This window comes from Coccomyxa subellipsoidea (genome assembly GCF_000258705.1).
Source record: "Coccomyxa subellipsoidea C-169, whole genome shotgun sequence".
In the NCBI taxonomy this organism is placed as follows: Eukaryota; Viridiplantae; Chlorophyta; class Trebouxiophyceae; family Coccomyxaceae; genus Coccomyxa; species Coccomyxa subellipsoidea.
Genome location: NW_005178026.1, coordinates 516036 through 534108, shown reverse-complemented (window position 1 = coordinate 534108; position 18073 = coordinate 516036). Strand labels below are relative to the sequence as shown.

Sequence of the window (18073 nt, the reverse complement as noted above, 5' to 3'; positions counted from 1 at the left end):
AGCAGGGCAGTCTGAACACATGCCAGTCACAGAACAGCGCAGGTACAATGCTTAGGTTCAATGACAGCGCCGCTGTCAGCAGCAAATTATGATGCGTTCTTTATATGAAAAGCATTTGGAAGCATGAAACATGTGAGCATTTGCAAGCCTTGTACTTGCAAACCCAACCTTGCACAGACATAGCCGCAGCATCAGTCTTCTGATCGTTTCAGCACCTCATGACTGACACAAAAGGACACATTCTCATAAAGGTTACAGCCTTGATGCACTCTTCTGCTTCTTGTGCCGCTTGCCCTGTGCTTGCACTTCTGTGCCAGTGAGCAACGCCTCCAAAGCAGCCGATCTACCCAAACCCCCCTCCAACTTAGAGCCTACTCCATGCTTCTGGGCTTGCTTCGCACCCACCGCATCCTCCTCCTTTTTCCTCTTCTTCTTCTTCTCGCCGCCCAACCCTGCTGCAGCGGCCGCCACAGCCGGGCTCGTCAGCTCAGCGCTCTGATCAGCTTCTGCCAACTGCTTCCGCTTCTTTTTCTTACTCTCACCCCTGCCAGACTGGCCACTTGGGCTGTCAGGTGGCTGATCTGTGAGCGCTGCCCCTGCTGCGTCCTCAGTTTGCAGGCCAGCCTTTGCTTTCTTGCCCTTCTTGCGCTTGGCAGGTGCGGCCTCTGAGCAATCTTCGCCGTCCTTTGTGGCTGTTGGTGGGGCATTGCTAATCTCAGGGGGCTCTTCGTCCTCGCTGCCTGTTTTGCATCACACATGAGGCATCAGTGACATGCATGCTCCATACCTTGTTAAAAAAGCCCCATGCCTGGCATGGACAGGAGTTTTATGGCATCGCCCCATATACAGAAGATCAGGATGGCATCAGCTCCAAGCAGAAATGTGAAGAAATTGGTCCAACCCCGTGTGTTGGAAGTCAAGGATTCCCAGATCAAGCATTCAGGAGGAAGTGTCAAACATTTGTATAATGCACGGTAAAATGCAAGGAAAAAATATTTTCAAATTGCTCAGCCCCAGCTCGCGTCAGCGAAAGGGCTCTCTTGGGCGATGGCTGGCAATGGCACCCAAATTATAAATGAGAGCATAGAAGCAAAGCATGAATGGCAAATCAACAACCAGATTAGTCACCTTGGCGATCTGTGCCATTGGCTGCTGTGTCACCGTCTCCGAGCATCTCGGCGAATTTGCTGCGCAGGACGGCCGCTGACTCAGCGCGCGTGCGCCAGCTGTCCGTGCTGCGCTTGAAATCCTCCACCCCGCACCTGCCGGCACATGCACCGCGCTTAGTCACCTGCTGCGCATCTCTTGCAGCCTTCATCCAAGCACCCTCTGCACATAATTTCATCCAACGCTGGGAAGGTGCTTCTCAGGATATGGCTTGCCAAAATCTAGATCGAAAAGGAGGCTGAGGAGCTCGGATTGGTACACAAGATTCAAGGAAAAGAAAAGAATAGAGAGGTTTACGGATATTCAAGCACCTGCCGACATGTTGACCATCTCTCTTTGTGCCCTAGGTGAACCAGCCTATTGATGCTTGCGTGGTTGAATCTCTTTCCAGAAAGAGCATGGGGAGCAAGCTAGCAGTGCTCCAAGATCCCATTAAAGAGGAAAATAAGGTGTGAGTCACACCTGCGCAGGAGGATCTGTCCAAATTTGGAGCTGGAGATGTGCTGCTCCGCCGCCGCCAGCTCCCCAGCGATCGCCTCCTTGTCCTTGACACCCTGCAACAACAGACCGTGTTGTCATCATTCGAAACAAAAGATTGATACTTATGCGTACTATAGCCATACATTTTCCCATAAGAACGTCCACACGCATTCCCTTTACTTCACTGAGGGAGCACGCAAAGGCATTCCTAGGAAAACATATGGATAGGGCTGCGAGGCACCATTCAAGACATGAACAAGCAGAAATTATACCCTCTTCATCAGATAAACGCTATTTTCAAATGTCTGCTTCCTGGCAGATAAAAGGGGCAGGCAAAGGCAGACACCCCGACACGGAAGCAGGTCTGGACGACGTGGCTGCCGCCAGGGCTGCCGGCCAGCTTCCCGTAGCTGCCGGCCAGCTTCCGGATGACGCGCTTCTTCAGCTTCGCCCCGGCATCCCCGTCCAGGAACGCCTCGAGCGCGCGGCTGCCGCCGCCGTCGCCGCCGACGTGCAGCAGCTGAGCTGGCGACAGGTCAGCGACTCCCTCCGCAAAATCCGCGCTCGCCTCCTGGCGACCGATGCAGACTTGGGCCTCAAAATACAGTGGAATGGGTGTTCAGCACAATTGATGGTATGATACCGTATGCTGGGAGGCCAGTTGAATCAGGGACTGATATCGTGAGAGGCGACCCAAGGTGAATGGTCTCAAGTGTGACTGGGGAAGAAAATGCAAAAACAGGGACAATCTGGAAGACATCTATACAAGCACTGCTGGAACACACATCGCCTTGGAACACCGGTGAAGCCTAAGCCCTTCTGGCAATTCACCATAATGATAATAGTTTGTGCATGTTTCATATGTTCCACTCTCACTGCGAGCCAGCCTGTTCTCCTTGTCGTTGGCGCGTGCTCTTCTTTGATGTTCGCTTGTCACTAGAGTTGGTTTGATGAAGGAAAGGTAGAGCAATGGAGGGCATGCTGGCCGCACACCTTGGGCAGACGCAGCACGGTGCCCAGCATGGCGCAGCCGAGCGTGGACAGCCGAGCGCGGCCGGCCGGATCCCCGAGTTTGATGGCGGGGCTGTCATGCGTCAGCAGGCTGGCCGCCAGGCCCTGCATGCAGGGCTCATATTCACTCCATTGCACGGTTTCCTCTTGTTGTACATGGGTGATGAAGAATTTTCAAGCAGCATCACGTTTCAGCCCTTGACGTGAAGTAGCCAACATTCTTCTGGTGCACATGCCCTTTGCATTCTACTCACCTCATGTAAGTGAGCATTGGTATGTCCCCTCTTCCTCAAAAGGTGCATGAACCGCTTTGATAATCCATCCACAACAGGTCCACCGGAAGCTTGCCCAGGCAGAAATCAAGGTACTTCTGTTGCTGAGAAATGAGGCGGTGCCTCATCGCTCCATCGCTCAGAACTTGCTTTAGCAGAGGACACCAGAATTAGACAAGAAGATTTGGCGTGCCTGCGCATCGCCGGGGCTGGCAGCGGACTGCAGAGCAGCCAGAGCGGACGCGAGAGCGCGCACACTGTCGGCTTGCACAGCAGCGTTCCCTGTGCGGCCGGCCGCCGCCAGCAGCGCGGCCACCACCCCCGAGCGCCGGCCGCGCAACAACTCCGGCATTGCGTCGCGCAACTCGCGCAGTGCCGCCTTCACCTACGATTTCAAAATAATAGATCTGTTTAAATGTTGGCTTCGAGCACTTCAGCCTGCCAATGCCTGCCACCGATCGTTGTGCCAGAGGATGAAACCCCCTCAGCGCCTTCACCTGTGATGTCATGACACTAGCTGTCTCCACATCTGAAATCAATAGGGGAGCTGGCTGCTGGCTGCTGAAAAGCAAGGACTCCATCTCACCGGCTGTTGTTTCGGAGAGCCAGTCACGCGCAATGCAGCCTTCCCCCCCAAGAGTTGCTCTTTATACAATCCCTCTGCTCGATGAGAGATATGTGCAATTCCACCCCACATGCAACCCTCTTGCTGCCTCACTACACTAATCGTCGACAGATACATCCCTTCAGGAAAGGTGTTAATTCTTGGTTAGCAAAAGGAATGGTGGTTTGACTGCTTTGTGCAATCAAAACACAGGTAATTTAATCAGTCAGAAAGCACGAGAATAACGGTGGCCGATGTGTGTCACAAGGAAAGCCATAATTGAGAGAAGCAGCACCTGCTGTGAGCCGTGCAGGGCTGCCAGGTAGGCCTGCACCACAAAGTTGGCGGAGGGGTGCATGGCCAGCCGCGCCAGAGCCCCACGCAGGAAGCGCTGATAGATGTCTGCCAACAGCCGCTCCGGTGACACCCTCATGACGACCTGATGTGCAACAGCACCAAACTTAGCCAAAAGTAAGCAAATTTACATTAAATGTAGAATCCGATGCGTCCAACTGCCATTGGCCAGAACCAGTGCACTGGGTGAATCATCGGATATGCTGGTCCTCTGCTTCCCATCATTAGTGTAGCTGTGCAGCAAACAACAGCAGGAAAGGGTCCGCCTCACGGGTTTGCCATGGTGCTTGCATGAACTCTTGAAGACGGTCTACGGACCTTAGAAAATGTTTTCAGACAGCGCTGGGATGGGTTGTGTGTACCTCCAGGAAGTGGCTGCTGGTGGGATCCTGAGCCAGCCCCTGCACATGGTCTGCCGCCACACCCTCAAGGGGACTCTGCTCCTCACCCCCAAAATTTCCATCCTCGGGATTTTGATTTTGATTTTGTGACTGCGCTGGCTTTGCTCCCAAAAGCCGCGGTACCAACTGCTCCAACAAGTCCCTGTCCAAATCAACAGACGCCAGAATTCAAGACGTGCACTATTATGTCAACCATTACACTCTCATGTTCTTACGGTGCGTATCCATTCGACGCGCTCGTAGGCATGTGACAATTTATGGCCAGCTCTTGGGATTGTTGTAACGCAACTCAGCTGCCAGTGCTTGCAGGTGCATGACCCAGCACTTCATCAAACCTCCAGCAAGCTGTTCTTTACGCAAATTCAATACGAACATCAAGGTGCACAGCCACCACTCATGCACAAGGGCACAGGTACGATTCTGAGCATCACAGGCAGACAGTGACAGAGTGCAGGGCAGAGGTGACGCACTCGCTTCCTTCAGCAGCAGACAGCAGCGTCTGCAGCCAGGGGCAGGCATACGCATGGAACAGCAGCTCCTCAAGGCGCCCCCCGCTCCATTTGTCTGACAGCAGGTCCCCCGCAATCTGACTCAGCAGCTCCGGATGGCGCGCCGGCGGCCGGAGGCGTTCCCCGCCGGCCTCGCCGCCTATCTTGGCCGCCAGGCCTCCCCCTTGCTGCAAATTCAAATTTTCAATCTCAGTCATGATTGCTAGGACTTTGTATCCTCACAAAACATCGTGCAGGTGTCTTGCAGTGGCTTGAGCCACCATTTAACTCCGCAGCTCGCTGTCTGGAATCCAGTATACAAATTAAAGGCCCACAGCTGGCCGGCAAGCCAGCCTCCCATAATCTAGGACACATGGAAGAGGCCCTGCAAGAAAATTATACTCCGTGCATGAAGCTGGACATTTTAACATCAGCAAACCATGAGCAAAGATGTGACGCACCTTTGCAGCGCGAATGAAGGCGGCACCGTCGACCGAGTGTGCAGGTGCCGACTGCGCAGGGGTGACATCACGGCCGGCAATTATGCACAGCATTTTGCGCGCAACATGCGAGGCATTGCGGTCGGTCGCAAACTCCCAGAGGTGCGCCACTGTGACCCCCGTCAGATTCTGCAGCATCTGCATGAAGCGACATCCTGGTCTTTTACTTCTGATGCAGTCAAGGCGAGAATGTAGCCATTCAACGTGGCAGGCACGCTTGCAAGGCAAACAGAATCCTGAGCCATTGACATGCGCGGCCAATGGGTCGAAATGGCTGCAACTGAAGTCTGCGCACTCTCAGCAGAGATCACATCCGTACTCAAACGCATGGCACTTCTTTGATCATCAAGCAAGCACTGCATGCATTTTGTCAGCAGTGCAGTGCCTTCTCGACATGCTCAGTGCAGACCGCATTAGCACAGTCCAACCACTGCTGAGACAGCGCTCAGCACAGCGCTGATCACATCTGCAAATGAGCTTCTTCAGTCCCTCGCGGTGCGTAAACAATGTTCAGATGAGGGGGGCGCACCTCGTAAAGCCTGTCTTCGCTCTCCTGGCCATGCGCATTGTCCAGCAACTCCCCAAGCCGCACCAGCAGCTGCTCCGCCACCCTTGACCCAAAGGGCCTGCAAAGGGCAATAAATTAGCTCCAAATTGGTTCAAAAAACATGAACCACAAGGGCTTAGATAACCCTATAGGGGCCCCACGCAACGCAAGAAATCTTCCCTGATGGAGCCATATTGTGCTGACCCATCTGCATGTGTACATGATGCAGCTGCTTTCCAATGATGAGCTGCCAGGGGAAAGTCAGTAGATGCACTTCTTCTCGTCACTTTCCCCTGTTACAGCCCACATCCTGGTAAGGCGTTGGCACCTGGATGCGAGCATGCAGAACTCCTCGCCCTGGGCAAAGGCAGCCAGCAGCGGCAGCATTTGCTCCTCGCGGATGCTGGGGATCATGGCTTCCAGGATGCGGCTGCATGTAGCGTCCGTGCACACCTTAACCTCCTTGCCAGGGAGCTCCTCCAGCACATTTCCCACCTGTGACATGCATACATGCTTGTTCACCGATGCTAATTGCAAAGGGGGATGGCGTCGAAGCACACATTTGCATTTATATTAGGAATAGCACGAAGCAAAAGCCAACTACAAGGCATACATGGTCCCACAGAAGACATCAGCTGTACAACAAAAGGGGCTTTGAGGTGTTGGGTGCTTACCAGCAGAGCCCTCTCCTCGGGGTCAACCAGGCTGTCGAAATGAGACTTGACTTCCAAGAAGTACTTGATCGTCTCGTCATCCAGCCTTTGGAAGCCTCCAAAGGTCTCAGATGGCGCACCGCTAGACGACTGGGGCTCCTGTTTGGACCGTTGGGCAACTACCGCACGTTTCACATGTGGTTTCTTGTTAGTCTTTTTCTTACGTTTAGGATCTTTCTTTGCTCCCATGGCCGCCAATTTGTTCTAGTGAATATAAACTAGTATTGTTCTTCGCCCACTAGCTGTCCAACGCGGACCAAATTTGTGCTCAATTACAATTCGATAGCTTTTCTGAGTTTCGTCAGGAACAACAGTGTAACTAGACGGATAAATCTGACTCCATTGCTTTGGCATGAATTGGCAGAAAAGCACGCCGTCAGAGGCACTTGCCATCGCTTGTGGCCTGCCTTTCGCCCTGTAACGCCCTCCGCAGCTTCCAGATCTTTTGCACACCTCTGAAACGGTGCTTACTACCAGAATTGTTTCAAAATTGTAGCGATTAAGATGTCGAAGGTATTCAAGAAGGAAGTGTTGTCCTACAACACGAATTTGACGGCTGAGATCGAGACAGATGTGAACGAGAACCCCAGAGCCAGAGTGCATTCTGTCGAATGGCGAAAGATCATGGAAGGCGAGCCAGTCGAAATCAATCCATCAATAGGTCACGGCTACAAAATCATGACTGTCGAGGAATGGGCAGGGCGGTGGAAGCGTAACGACGATTTCTCAGAATGCCTGAACTGCAACAGCAAGAACACCAAAGAACACCATTTCACACAGGTACAGCTGCATTTCGAAAACAAACAACCATATTGGGTCTGGCATATAACTGAATCTCAACGCCCGATTGATTCGGACTTCTTGCCCAGACAATTTGCCCAAAAAAGAGCTCCATGTTGATGGCTTGGGTGTGTGCAGACCTGGTGCAGGGGTAAGAAAACATGGGAGAGCGAGTTGCTGTGCATGGACTGTCACAGTTTCACGTGGAGGTCGTACAGGGACCCGGACTTTAAGTTGCCAGAGGAGTATGAAAGGGAGAAGTGGGCAGCCATGGTTGCTGGGCAGGCCATCCCAGTTTGAGGCAGGGTCTCGACGCTCGTGTAGAGAGGCAACTGCTGTACAATTCTAGCATGCAGATAAGTCAAGGATTTTGCACTGTTATGAAGAGTCCCATGCACCACACAATCATTAAGTGCTGTCCATAATTAAGCAGCCTTGGCAGGCCCTGGGCCAACGTCTGTTGCAGACTAACCTGTATTACCATGGCACAGCGCGCTGTTCCGGTTGATATCAATACCAAGGGTCGCACCAAATTGTATCAGACTCGGCGTTCATGAGCAATCTCTACATCTGTAATAGCTGTCCTGCTGCATCCTCGCTCCATCTTGATGTCTGCATTCTCTCTTGGCTTAAGGCCCTGCTTGCCCTAAGCGTTGACACTGGACTGCTTAGTACCACATGCAATGGACCATGCTACTTGCTTTACTGTCGGCTCTCTAGTTGCTGCCGCAATCTGAGAAGCTCCTGCTCCCGCTGCACCTGAATCGCATGTCACTCAAATTAGAAGTCCTCCTCACGAAATGGTAGGCAAGATTGAAGTACATGAGGGTGTGTTTTAGCCTTGCAATCACCACCAGGTAATTTCTGCTGCAAAAGTCATGCACAGCAGCGACCCGGCTTGACGATGTTTTCTTATTCTGGCAGAAGACATGGATCAAGAGCTGTGTACCATGAGGTTGTGGTCCCCATAGATGTCCTCTAAGAGATTGCTGATTGTGCGCTGGTAATTTGCTGGCACCGCTGCCGCCCACACAGTAGGTGGGAGGGCTGCATGGCAAGCAAGCAACTGAGACAAGACTCAAATGTTGCTCTGCAGTCCTTTACCTATGTCGCCACAGGAACTTCAAACTAGGAATGAGCAGCAACAAGGATAACAGGTAGTTCACATGCAGCATTGGTGCTCTGCAGCTATCTGTTTGTATTCTCAAGTTGCTGGTGTCCGGGAGTCCACGCTAGATATCGTATCACCTGTCTGGCGTTCCAGCGGATTGTCCAACCAAAGCCAGAGACTCTTGCAAGAGGCCTCACCTGAATCGTTGTAAGCGGAGATCACCTCCTGCACCTCAGCCCCAGACATCCCAGACAGGAAGACCGCTCGCTTTGTGCTCAGCGGAAGCTGCAGAGCAGATTCTGGTGAGAATACTGATGAAAATGACGGATGACAGGTCTATAGCAGCTCAGAGGGTGAAAGCAGGTCCTTCTGCAATACTGATGTAAACAGCAGGAATGGCTTTAGATGTGGTCCTGCCTGCTCAAAGACTTGCGCAGGAGCATCCAAGCTGTCCTGAAGCGTGGACGATAGCATTCTCTTTGTACATGTCAGGATCTGTGGGCAGCAAAATCGTCCCATGAGAAGTGCATACTATACATTGCATTCTAACTTGTGATTACAGGAAGTCGGGCGTGAACACGCCCAAGCGCAGGGTGTGCGTTCATTATACAACCAGCCTTGATGCGCAAAGGAAAATTCCCCTGTCTCTGAACGCACCTTCACCATGTCAGCATCCATGTCGATCATAAAGGCCCTGAACTGATCAACCTCATACTGAGCGTACCCCACCAGGATGACAGCCTGCACATCGCAGCTCGGACGCTTTGCTAGCTAATGGTCGACGCACTCAGGGCCTTAATTAGCGGGGAATCCTTCAGATTGAATTCTGATTACCAGAGGGCCGAAAAGATCCTCGCTGGTGCCCCCAAGCCCTCCATCACTCTCGGGATCGATGGCCTCAAAGGTGGGGCCTTCCTCCTCTTCCGCGTTGTTTCTTCCTAGGAACGCATCAAATATCCCTTTCGTCACAATAATACAACGTCTATGATGTTCAGCGAATGGTCTCCTCGTCAAGAAGCCCTGACACAGCTGCAGGCGATTCTGCACTGGCCTGCTTGTAAAACCAGGATGTGAATTTCTAAGAGATGTTGCTGAACTGAACACCTGCATTGATCTTGTACAAGAATAATCAAAGTGTATGCATGGTATGTGAGAGCGTCGGCAATGGCAGATCAGTGGTGAAGAAAATTCCGACACTCGTTTTCGGAAACTCACGTGCTGCTCTCTGACCAAGATCAAGAAGCAATCGACATCCAAAATCCAGCAAACATCATATTTGCCTCATTGTGTCAATATTGATTGCATGCAACAGAGGGCCAACTTGTAATAGAGCTGTAGAACATCCATCCCTCGTGAAAGAAGTGTGAAACGACCGTATCCTTTTACGTGATTGGGAGACATTGCTGAATCTGGTACAACTTCAAAACATTTATGCTATTGAGCTTGACCGCTGTGCATGCCGGCAAGGCGTCGTGGATAAGGGTTAGTGATGAGCAGAGCTTTCAACGATTATTTGGTTGCCTTGTCCTCTGCTGTGGTCCGACAGGACGGTGCGATTTAGAATATAGACATCTGCCTCTAATCTAAATACCACTCACGTTATTATGCAGGAGTGCATACTCAATGACTGATGAATGTCCCCTGGCTCAGTGAGAAGAGATAAATTTCCTACTGCAGGTGCACAGCTGAAGGAGCTCTTGAATATCAACAATACTAATGTTCTGCAAGCAGTATCTGAGGTAGGAAGTTGTCTGCACTTCGTGTCTCCGGCATTGGCTTCTCTTGAGCAGGAGCTGGAGGGGTGATCGTCTCTACCAAGACGGAAGCTTCGACTGTAAAAGTGCAGCTGAGAATGATGTGATGTGGCTTTACAGAAAGCTAGAAGCCAACCAAGCTGGAATCCAGCAGCCACAGTCCGGCAGCAGCTGCGGCAGTCACTAAGTGGGAGCCCATGGGAGGAACTGTTCCCTGCACATGTGGCAGCAGTGGCTGCCCTTCTAGATCGCAAGCCTGGCGAAGCGTACACCCATCTCGTCGCCAGCGTGCAGCCGTTCATCAAGGTTTCAATCATGCTCAGAATATCACCTAAAATACCTGTAGGACCTGACTTTTCGTGGGGGCGGTAGACGCATGCATATTAAAGTGTCATACATGGGCATGTCAAAAGCAGGACTGGCATGCCCTGCAATGTGACCCTTTCCAAGTCTGCTGCGCACAGTCACAGGGAACTTTTCCTTGGGACTGCATGCATCTTGCATCTGGTGAGGTATCTACTGGCATCTTATCTGTAGATCTGTAGAGTGCAGTGCGATGGTACTGCATTGCGCGTCAACTTATATCTGACTAATATCTCACGCAATCTATATCGTATCTGTTGCCGCTCTGCCAAGGTCTATGTGACTATGCGCATGCAGGCGTTCAGGGAGGACACAGACGCGTGGCTGATAGCGCCGATGTATGTCATGGTGCACAACGTGCGCCAGGTGGCGTGTCAGGCGGATGACGAGGCGACGCGGCTCGGCCGCAAGAGCGACGCGCTGGAAAATTGCGGCACGCAGCTGCAGAAGTGCTTCGCAGTCGCCGTGCAGGGCGCAGGTGCGCACTTCTCCTGCGCACCCTGCATGCACGCTGGCAAAATTTTTGGCCAGAGATCATCTTGACAGGGACAGCCCTGTGCATGCGTCCTGATGGTCTTCTGAATTTTTCTCACATTTGTCTGCCTGCAAAGCTGCATGCACTCCAGCTGTTGCGAAGACCAGCTTCCCGCATGCATGAAGCGAATACAAGATAAGACCTTTAAGGGCATCTTGATCTGCATTATTTTTCTGTCTGGCACGCATTCATCATAGATTTGTGAGGCATGCACAACGCGGTGCTTTGTGTGCAATGTGAGCTGCGTGGCACTAACAAACTCTTCCACACAGGCAACAAGTCGAAGAAGCTGGCGACGCTGGAGATAATCATAACGCTGTTCAAGGTGTACTTCCGCCTCAACACGCTGCGGCTGTGCAAGAATCTCATAAACGCCGTCAACAGCCGCCAGTTCCTGCCCTTTGAATCGTTCCCTGCCTCCCAGCGAGTCACCTACAAATACTACACCGGCCGCCTCGCCATCTTTGACGAGAACTATGTGCGCTGCAACCCACAAACTTGCCATTTATGACTTTCCAGCCTCCCAGCAAAATTGTACACTTGGTAACTGCTCCACGCTTCTTTGCATAGGAATGGGATGCTGGTATGGTCGCTCCTTGGTGCTGAGGATAGCAGGAGTCACCCAAATTGTTGCATTTGTAAGCGTGGCATGGTCTAACCGCCACTGTTGTTCTGGGAGGGTGACTGACAGCCCGAAAGCAGTGCTGCAGCCGGGTGGACTGCAAAGACCAGGAGAATTTCGGCAATTGTAGGACAGCTCAGGCTTGTGAGATCTGTAAGGGCTGCCCATGTGATGTCTGATGACGGCTGTCAAATATCTACACAAGAGCCCATCAGCCAATGCCCTCCCAGCTTTGCAAGTGCATAGGTGTGAGTGATGCTAACATGTGAGCGCTGCATGTGCAGGATGTGGCGGCCAGCGATCTGGCGTACGCATTTGAACACTGCCACAGAACAGCGGTGGCCAACAAGGCGCGCTGCGCGTACTACCTCATCCCTGTCAAGATGCTGCTCGGGGAGCTGCCCCAACAGGCCATGCTGGATAAGTTCGGCCTGCATGACTACAGCCCCATCGTGATGGTGCGACCCTGCCCACTTTATTGCGTAATTAGCACTGTTTAGCAGGAGGGGCAGGTGCATCTGCAGGCAGCCTGCAGTTGAAAGCTACTCGTATAACTTGTATTTCCTGGTAGACTTGCCGGATCAAATCAAATCATTGGGGAGGCACGGCGACTGTAATTCTTCCCTGCCTCCGCCAGCCGGGGGTGTCGGCTTCAGCATCAGGCTTGATAGCAGGCACATATCTTGATGGCTGAGAGCTGCATTCCTGCAGCTGGGCTTGCTTCGTGTATTTTTAAGCTTTGCGGGCACTTTCTGCCTTACATATCTGCCGCTGCTGAAAGGATGAGATGATCGTCGCCCTTTCTGATTTTTTCCACAACGTATCCAGGCAGCCCTGAGATGCCGCCCTAGATGTACTGCCATCGGGAACTTGTGTGCTTCTGCGCCAAGCATGGGACAGCTGCAATTCTCTTTTGGCAGGGGACTCTAAACGTATAAATAATGTCACTTTTGGAGTCCCCTGCTTTTGGCTGCTGAGGGGAAGTACAGTCCAGCTAAAATTGGGGTTTTGCATTGCAGGCAATGAAGGAGGGCAGCGTACAGGGCCTGGACAGGTGTCTGCAGGAGCACCAAATCCGCTTCATTCAGGCCGGCACATACCTGCTGCTGGAGAAGCTCAAAAATTCGGTGTACCGGCGGCTCTTCCGGCGTGTTGCTCTCCTGCACAAAGAGCAGGAGCCTGCCAAGGCTGCGCAAGTACCTCTAGGTGCGTCCTTTCTACCTGTATCTCCTGTCAAGAGGATGTTTTACGGGGAGAACCGTTACTCCTCCTTGTGACTCATGGAGTCTTCGCTCGATACCGCATTCGGGTTTGATAACATTGGAGCATGCGCTGCGTACATCCCACAGGACTGTTGCATGTGATGGTTGCCGCATAGAGCTCACTTGCAAGGCAGCTTTTCCGCCCCCCTCTATTGCTTGCTACGACTTAATGTCTGCATGTCTTGTTTCCTGAATACTGTTGTATAGTGTTCAATAAATTCCAGGCCAAACTGATGGGTTTGCTGAATTGAACGAAAGTGTATTCTTTTGGGGGCGCAGTGAAATTTCAGACAGCGCTGGCGTGGCAAGGGGTGGATATGGAGATGGACGAGGTGGAGTGCATTGTGGCAAACCTGATATACCGCAAGTTTGTCAAGGGCTACATCAGCCACCAGCACAGAGTGGCTGTCCTGTCCAAGGCGGACCCCTTCCCGCCGCTATCCACTGCCACACTGACAGATCCTTGAATGGCGAGTGTGAGATTTTCCTATGAGAGAAAGGAGATCGCAGACATCAAGGCAGATCTGCCTCTGAATCTGCCTCTAGAGAGATGTATCTGGCAATTCTAGATCCATGCGATGCGTTCCAAATACTGTTGGGTCACTTGCGACGCAGACCATTCTTCTATCTTCTGGTTTGATGAGAGAGAGATTTTGAGCTTCATTAAATTGAATGGTGTTGTATTGCTGTCTCCTTTGGGCCAACTTCCATTGATGCTTTCACAGTACAGCTGCATTTCACTGCAACGATTGCTGTATTTGCAAGCGCTCTGTAATTTGGCCAATCCAGCCTCCAGATCTGCCGCAAGCAATGATCTTCTCTCCTAGGAGGTTCCCTTTGCCTTTGCGCATGTCATGGTACCCTCTTGACAGCTACAAGGAATTGCTGCGTTCACATTCTCTAGATGCATGCATCTTCATCTTCTCCATTTGGCCAGCGGATGCCATATCCGCAGCTTGCTAGCTCATCATGAAGGCCTGGCAATATCAACCCTGCTCTTGCACAGTATGCCGCATCCTCACTGATCATCAACCGCTCCCGCATTCTTTTCGTCAGTACTCTCGGCTGTTTTCTGACCTCTGCTTCTCCTGCACCGATCGCTGCAGTACCTGCAGCCACCAGGTTTGGATTTGAGCGCTATAAGAGGTGCACCCTGTTGGGTGGAAAGAGTGGACAATTGTGAAGACTCAGAGCATTGAGGCACGAAAAGATTACGGAGACCTACTTGACATCATCCCAGCATTTCTCCCATTTCTTCCGCCTGCAAGCAAGTGGCCTTGATCAATGCTTGCCCAACGTCAAGCACCTGCACGAAGTAACTCAGGCGCCAACGGTAAAAGAGATGTAGTAAGAGACAATAGCATTCATTCTGCACGCAAGTATCACTTCATTGGCGATCATACCATGTGAAGGGCCTGTTGCATGTGACACACATCTTGATAGGCAAATTTGCCTTCGCCACAACCTTAGTTGCGTTGCTACCTTTCTTTGCCTCTATCCTCATTTTCAGAGACCTTGAGGGCTGGTGAAGTGCTGGCTGCACTCTCAGTGCAAGCCGAAGAACGTGCAATACTAGCGGCATGTGACTGCCAAAACATTATGAAGATAAACCAAAGCACGTTCTGGCACCGTAGATGCTTAATAGGCCTTCCATCAACAACAATGCTAGGAAAGCTAGCAATAACGTTCTCCGAAATATGAGTTCCAGTGCCCTGGTGCCTTACTAGTAAGCGATGTGCCGTGCAGGAAAACAACCTTTAGAACCTTTATGCCCGATTGCTGTTCTTTCACCCAAATACCAACTGGAAAGATCCAAGCATGTAGCTCGCTCTGGCGGATCCTTCTGAGTTTTCAGATGAACACGATGAAGGCTTGCAGCAGCCTGATCAGGACTCAATGCATGCGCTGTATCCCGCGCTCCGATCTCTTCGATTGCCGTTCAGAACTTATTATTTGCTCGTGAGTGGTGCATTCGCAACCGAGACCTTAGGCATACATAGTCCTGTTCAACGCAAGCGCTTTACAGAATCGGATTGTAAAGATCTGGGTCTTCGTAATTGTCTTGTCTGGCCAAGCAACACGTCGTTTCGATCAGCTTATTATTGATGGATGGGTAAAATCGCTTCAACAGCCCACGTCGTCATCGCTCTAGGTGAAAAGGCTCTTGCCCGTCTTAGTCCACTCGGTTGATCCCCAGTGATGGATCACAGATGCTGTGCCCCGAACGGATCTGTCATTTTGCTTACCTCCAGACATTCCGCCCTTTTTAATTTCCTTATGCGTATAGACGACGTAGCATGTGCTCACAATGTTGTCCAGTAGAATATCTTCCTGTCTGGGATTTCATGTTTATTACAAATCAAGGCTGAGCACAGATTCATAGTCTTGATTTTCAAATGCATGTGCTACTCAGGAACTCACTGATCGAGCGCTTACTACGGTGTATCTTTGTAATGAGTCTATCCACCTTATCTAGTGGTTCTGGTGAGTTGCCCAACACAGTGTCCTGGGCTACGAAGAAAGCTGCACATATACTCCTGGGTTTTGCCACAATGCAGTCGTGTGAGACAAGTTTGCTTGCAGATCAGTGTACTTGTTCGCAAAAGCAGCCCTATGCCTGCTGCACAGTTTCTCCTCCTGTGCAAAGAAGCCCGGATGGCTGGGAGGTTTGTTATCGCAACTTGCATAGCACCAAATCGAAGGGATACCTCTTCTACAAGACGACATGCGTCTGTGGCAAGAAGGAGCGACTAGCTGCGCCGAATTTCTTCAAGCTTTGGGCGCTAGCGCATGCCGATCACAGGTGATGCCCTGTTGCACATGCATTTGGGCTTCAAGGATCACATTGCAAGAGGATGCAAGGGAAGCTAGGAAGTTGTCTTGCATGTTGCCACATATAGCAGACCTAAGATTTCCTGGAGTGTTGCAGGCCTGAATATAACGCACTTCTGCCGCTGCATGACGAGCAGTACTCAAACGCCCTAAAAACCAATGGTCGTCAAAGCCTCCTAGCCTACCAGAAATACAAGGATCGCATCCAGTTAACGCATGGGTTCTACACAACTGTTCACATGCTGGAAAGAGCAGGTAGGGATGACCTGTGCACCGTATAACGCATGATTTTCATGCAAACTCTTAAATTTTTGGCTTTGTGTATCCAAGACTCCCACTCTGTGCTTGACCTTTCATCCATATTGGACAATGATTTCAAGCTTCTGTCAATGGCTAAATCAACTTTTGCCTTAATTTGAGCCATGACATGTGAACTTTTACAGGATATCGCCTGCCGAAAAAGGCCCAGAGAGCATGGGAAAAGAATGATCCAAAGCGAGGAGCTTGTGTGTGTGTGAGGTCAGCAGCGGATCCAACGCAAAACCCCAGGTGATTGAAGACACAGAAGGCAGTCTTGCAGAGCAGCTGCAAGACATTCAAGCACAAGGTGAATCCCTCATGCGCTATGCCCACGCTTCTGATCCCTTCTACCTTGCAGCCCTCAATCTGGGCATATGCAGGAGATGTGCAACCTTTGACGAATTGCTATGAATGCAACTTTTGTCCCGTAGGCGATGAGAGGGGCGCCAAAAGGAAGCGGGCGGGCGCCGCTTCCGGTGCATTGCCTGGAGCCGCGCGCATCAAATCCAAGCAGCGGGAGGTGCCGTCACCCGACACGCCAGCTCAGGCCGACAAGGGGAAGCAGCGGGCGCTGACACCGCAGATACATGTGAGCTGCGATGAGGCGGGGCCGAGCGGGCCGCCTGATCAGGTTGCGCGCGCCGGCCCCAGTGGTCCATTCCGGGCGGCTGCCCGATCCACCCGCGCCGCTGGGCAGGCCAGAGGCATTGAAAGAGAGGAGGTCATAGATCTATCACCAGACAGCCCCAGGGCCTCCACCAACACGCAGCTGCTTGCAGAGATTGCAGTAGGACTGAATCAGTCCAGCACAGGTGGGTCATGCAGCTTTCCTGCCTCGTGGTCTTAAGCCATGGAAGGCCACTGAGGGCACCCTCCTTTCTTCAGCATGGCCATGACATGTTCAGGTGCCTTTCAACTGAAAGTAAGTGCTTGGCTCACCCACTGTCTTCGTTATGTTGTGGCAGGGCACTTGGCAGCAGATGGGGGCGACAGCGGCCAAGGCAGCCTGGCTGTGAAGCGGGAGCAGCGCATGCAAGCCGCCACTGCTGCGCTGCCCTTGGCTCATGCGCATCCAGCGCCGAGCAGGCCGTCTGGCAAGCTCCAGGTCACCTGCACCCTCAGCAGATTTGTCGCTGACATCATGGGGGTCGAGGGAGAGAAAGAGCAGATGGGTGAGCACCCTCTTGCGCTGATTTAAACTTCAATCTATATTGTTCGTCACCCAGCGGTCGTTTGGGGGTGTGATAGTTGAGAATTCTGGTGGTCTTTCCCAGCAGGAATACTTGTGCAGCAACAATTGTTTCCAGTTGGATTTCTCATCTTGACAAGTTTCCCCGGCAGTGAGGGGGGTCTGACAAGGACCCATTTGTGAATTTAGTGTTGAGTCTTGCGTTTGCATGCAGCTGCGCTCACTGAAATGAGGCGCCGCGCTGAGGAGAGGGAGAAGCTGCTTACCTTGAACTCACTGAAGGACGCTGAGATCAGATCCCTGCGTAGCCAGCTGGAAATCCAGCGTGCATGAGCCGGCCTGCCATGCTTCTTGTGCCTTTGGGCTGATGACAGTAATTTTAATGTTTCAAGGAGGTCCACATCACTGTATTTCAGGTTCTCGCTAGTATTGATCAAATTCATTGCTAGTCATTAAATGGTGCTCGCGAGGACCATTCTCAGGACCGTGTGACATATGATAGTATTTGACATTGTAGATTTCTTTGGCGCAGAGACCGGTTCCTATTGTCCTTTTTATCTGTCACTGAGGAAAGTAATCTACACAATGTAAGTGGATCCTTCTCCCTCTGCATGCGCACTGTCTTGATCCTGACGCAGTCCACACACAGCCAAGAAACAGCAGAGATATAGAAATGCAGGAGCCTGTTCAGGAGTCCATGCAGCCCTTAATCTATACTTGATCTGCATCGCAGGATCAAGTCCCATTGTTCTTTGTGGTGCATCCGTGCATTACAGAATCGAGGCTGC

At 51.7% G+C, this 18073-nt stretch overlaps 5 protein-coding genes across 5 annotated transcripts; 3 read left to right on the top strand and 2 right to left on the bottom strand.

The window, feature by feature from the left end:
• Positions 1-252: 252 nt before the first annotated feature.
• COCSUDRAFT_83554 (hypothetical protein) lies at positions 253-9538 on the bottom strand (the record flags this gene model as incomplete). Its single annotated transcript, XM_005644525.1, has 17 exons — positions 253-740; positions 1129-1262; positions 1630-1721; positions 1994-2218; positions 2641-2763; positions 3187-3315; positions 3830-3973; positions 4251-4431; positions 4760-4965; positions 5239-5415; positions 5807-5903; positions 6153-6319; positions 6499-6636; positions 8267-8364; positions 8626-8713; positions 9086-9169; positions 9533-9538. The coding sequence occupies 17 exons, from the start codon at positions 9536-9538 to the stop codon at positions 253-255; spliced, it is 2577 nt and encodes an 858-aa protein (XP_005644582.1).
• On the top strand, positions 7042-7617 carry COCSUDRAFT_19107 (hypothetical protein; the record flags this gene model as incomplete). The annotated part of the gene is made up of 2 exons (XM_005644394.1): positions 7042-7317; positions 7456-7617. The coding sequence occupies 2 exons, from the start codon at positions 7042-7044 to the stop codon at positions 7615-7617; spliced, it is 438 nt and encodes a 145-aa protein (XP_005644451.1).
• Positions 9539-10062: 524 nt separating the features above from the next.
• On the top strand, positions 10063-13431 carry COCSUDRAFT_58140 (hypothetical protein; the record flags this gene model as incomplete). Its single annotated transcript, XM_005644393.1, has 7 exons — positions 10063-10077; positions 10303-10488; positions 10843-11023; positions 11353-11558; positions 11987-12160; positions 12722-12908; positions 13244-13431. The coding sequence occupies 7 exons, from the start codon at positions 10063-10065 to the stop codon at positions 13429-13431; spliced, it is 1137 nt and encodes a 378-aa protein (XP_005644450.1).
• Positions 13432-13782: 351 nt separating this feature from the next.
• Positions 13783-14752, bottom strand: COCSUDRAFT_54497 (hypothetical protein). The gene is made up of 3 exons (XM_005644392.1): positions 14368-14752; positions 14190-14225; positions 13783-14073 (listed from the first exon to the last, which is right to left on the bottom strand). The coding sequence occupies exons 1-3, from the start codon at positions 14544-14546 to the stop codon at positions 13983-13985; spliced, it is 306 nt and encodes a 101-aa protein (XP_005644449.1). The 5' UTR covers positions 14547-14752; the 3' UTR covers positions 13783-13982.
• Positions 14753-16035: 1283 nt separating this feature from the next.
• On the top strand, positions 16036-17618 carry COCSUDRAFT_58139 (hypothetical protein; the record flags this gene model as incomplete). Its single annotated transcript, XM_005644391.1, has 4 exons — positions 16036-16051; positions 16528-16908; positions 17062-17268; positions 17500-17618. 4 exons carry the CDS (start codon positions 16036-16038, stop codon positions 17616-17618), a joined length of 723 nt encoding a protein of 240 aa, XP_005644448.1.
• Between the last annotated feature and the right edge of the window lie 455 nt (positions 17619-18073).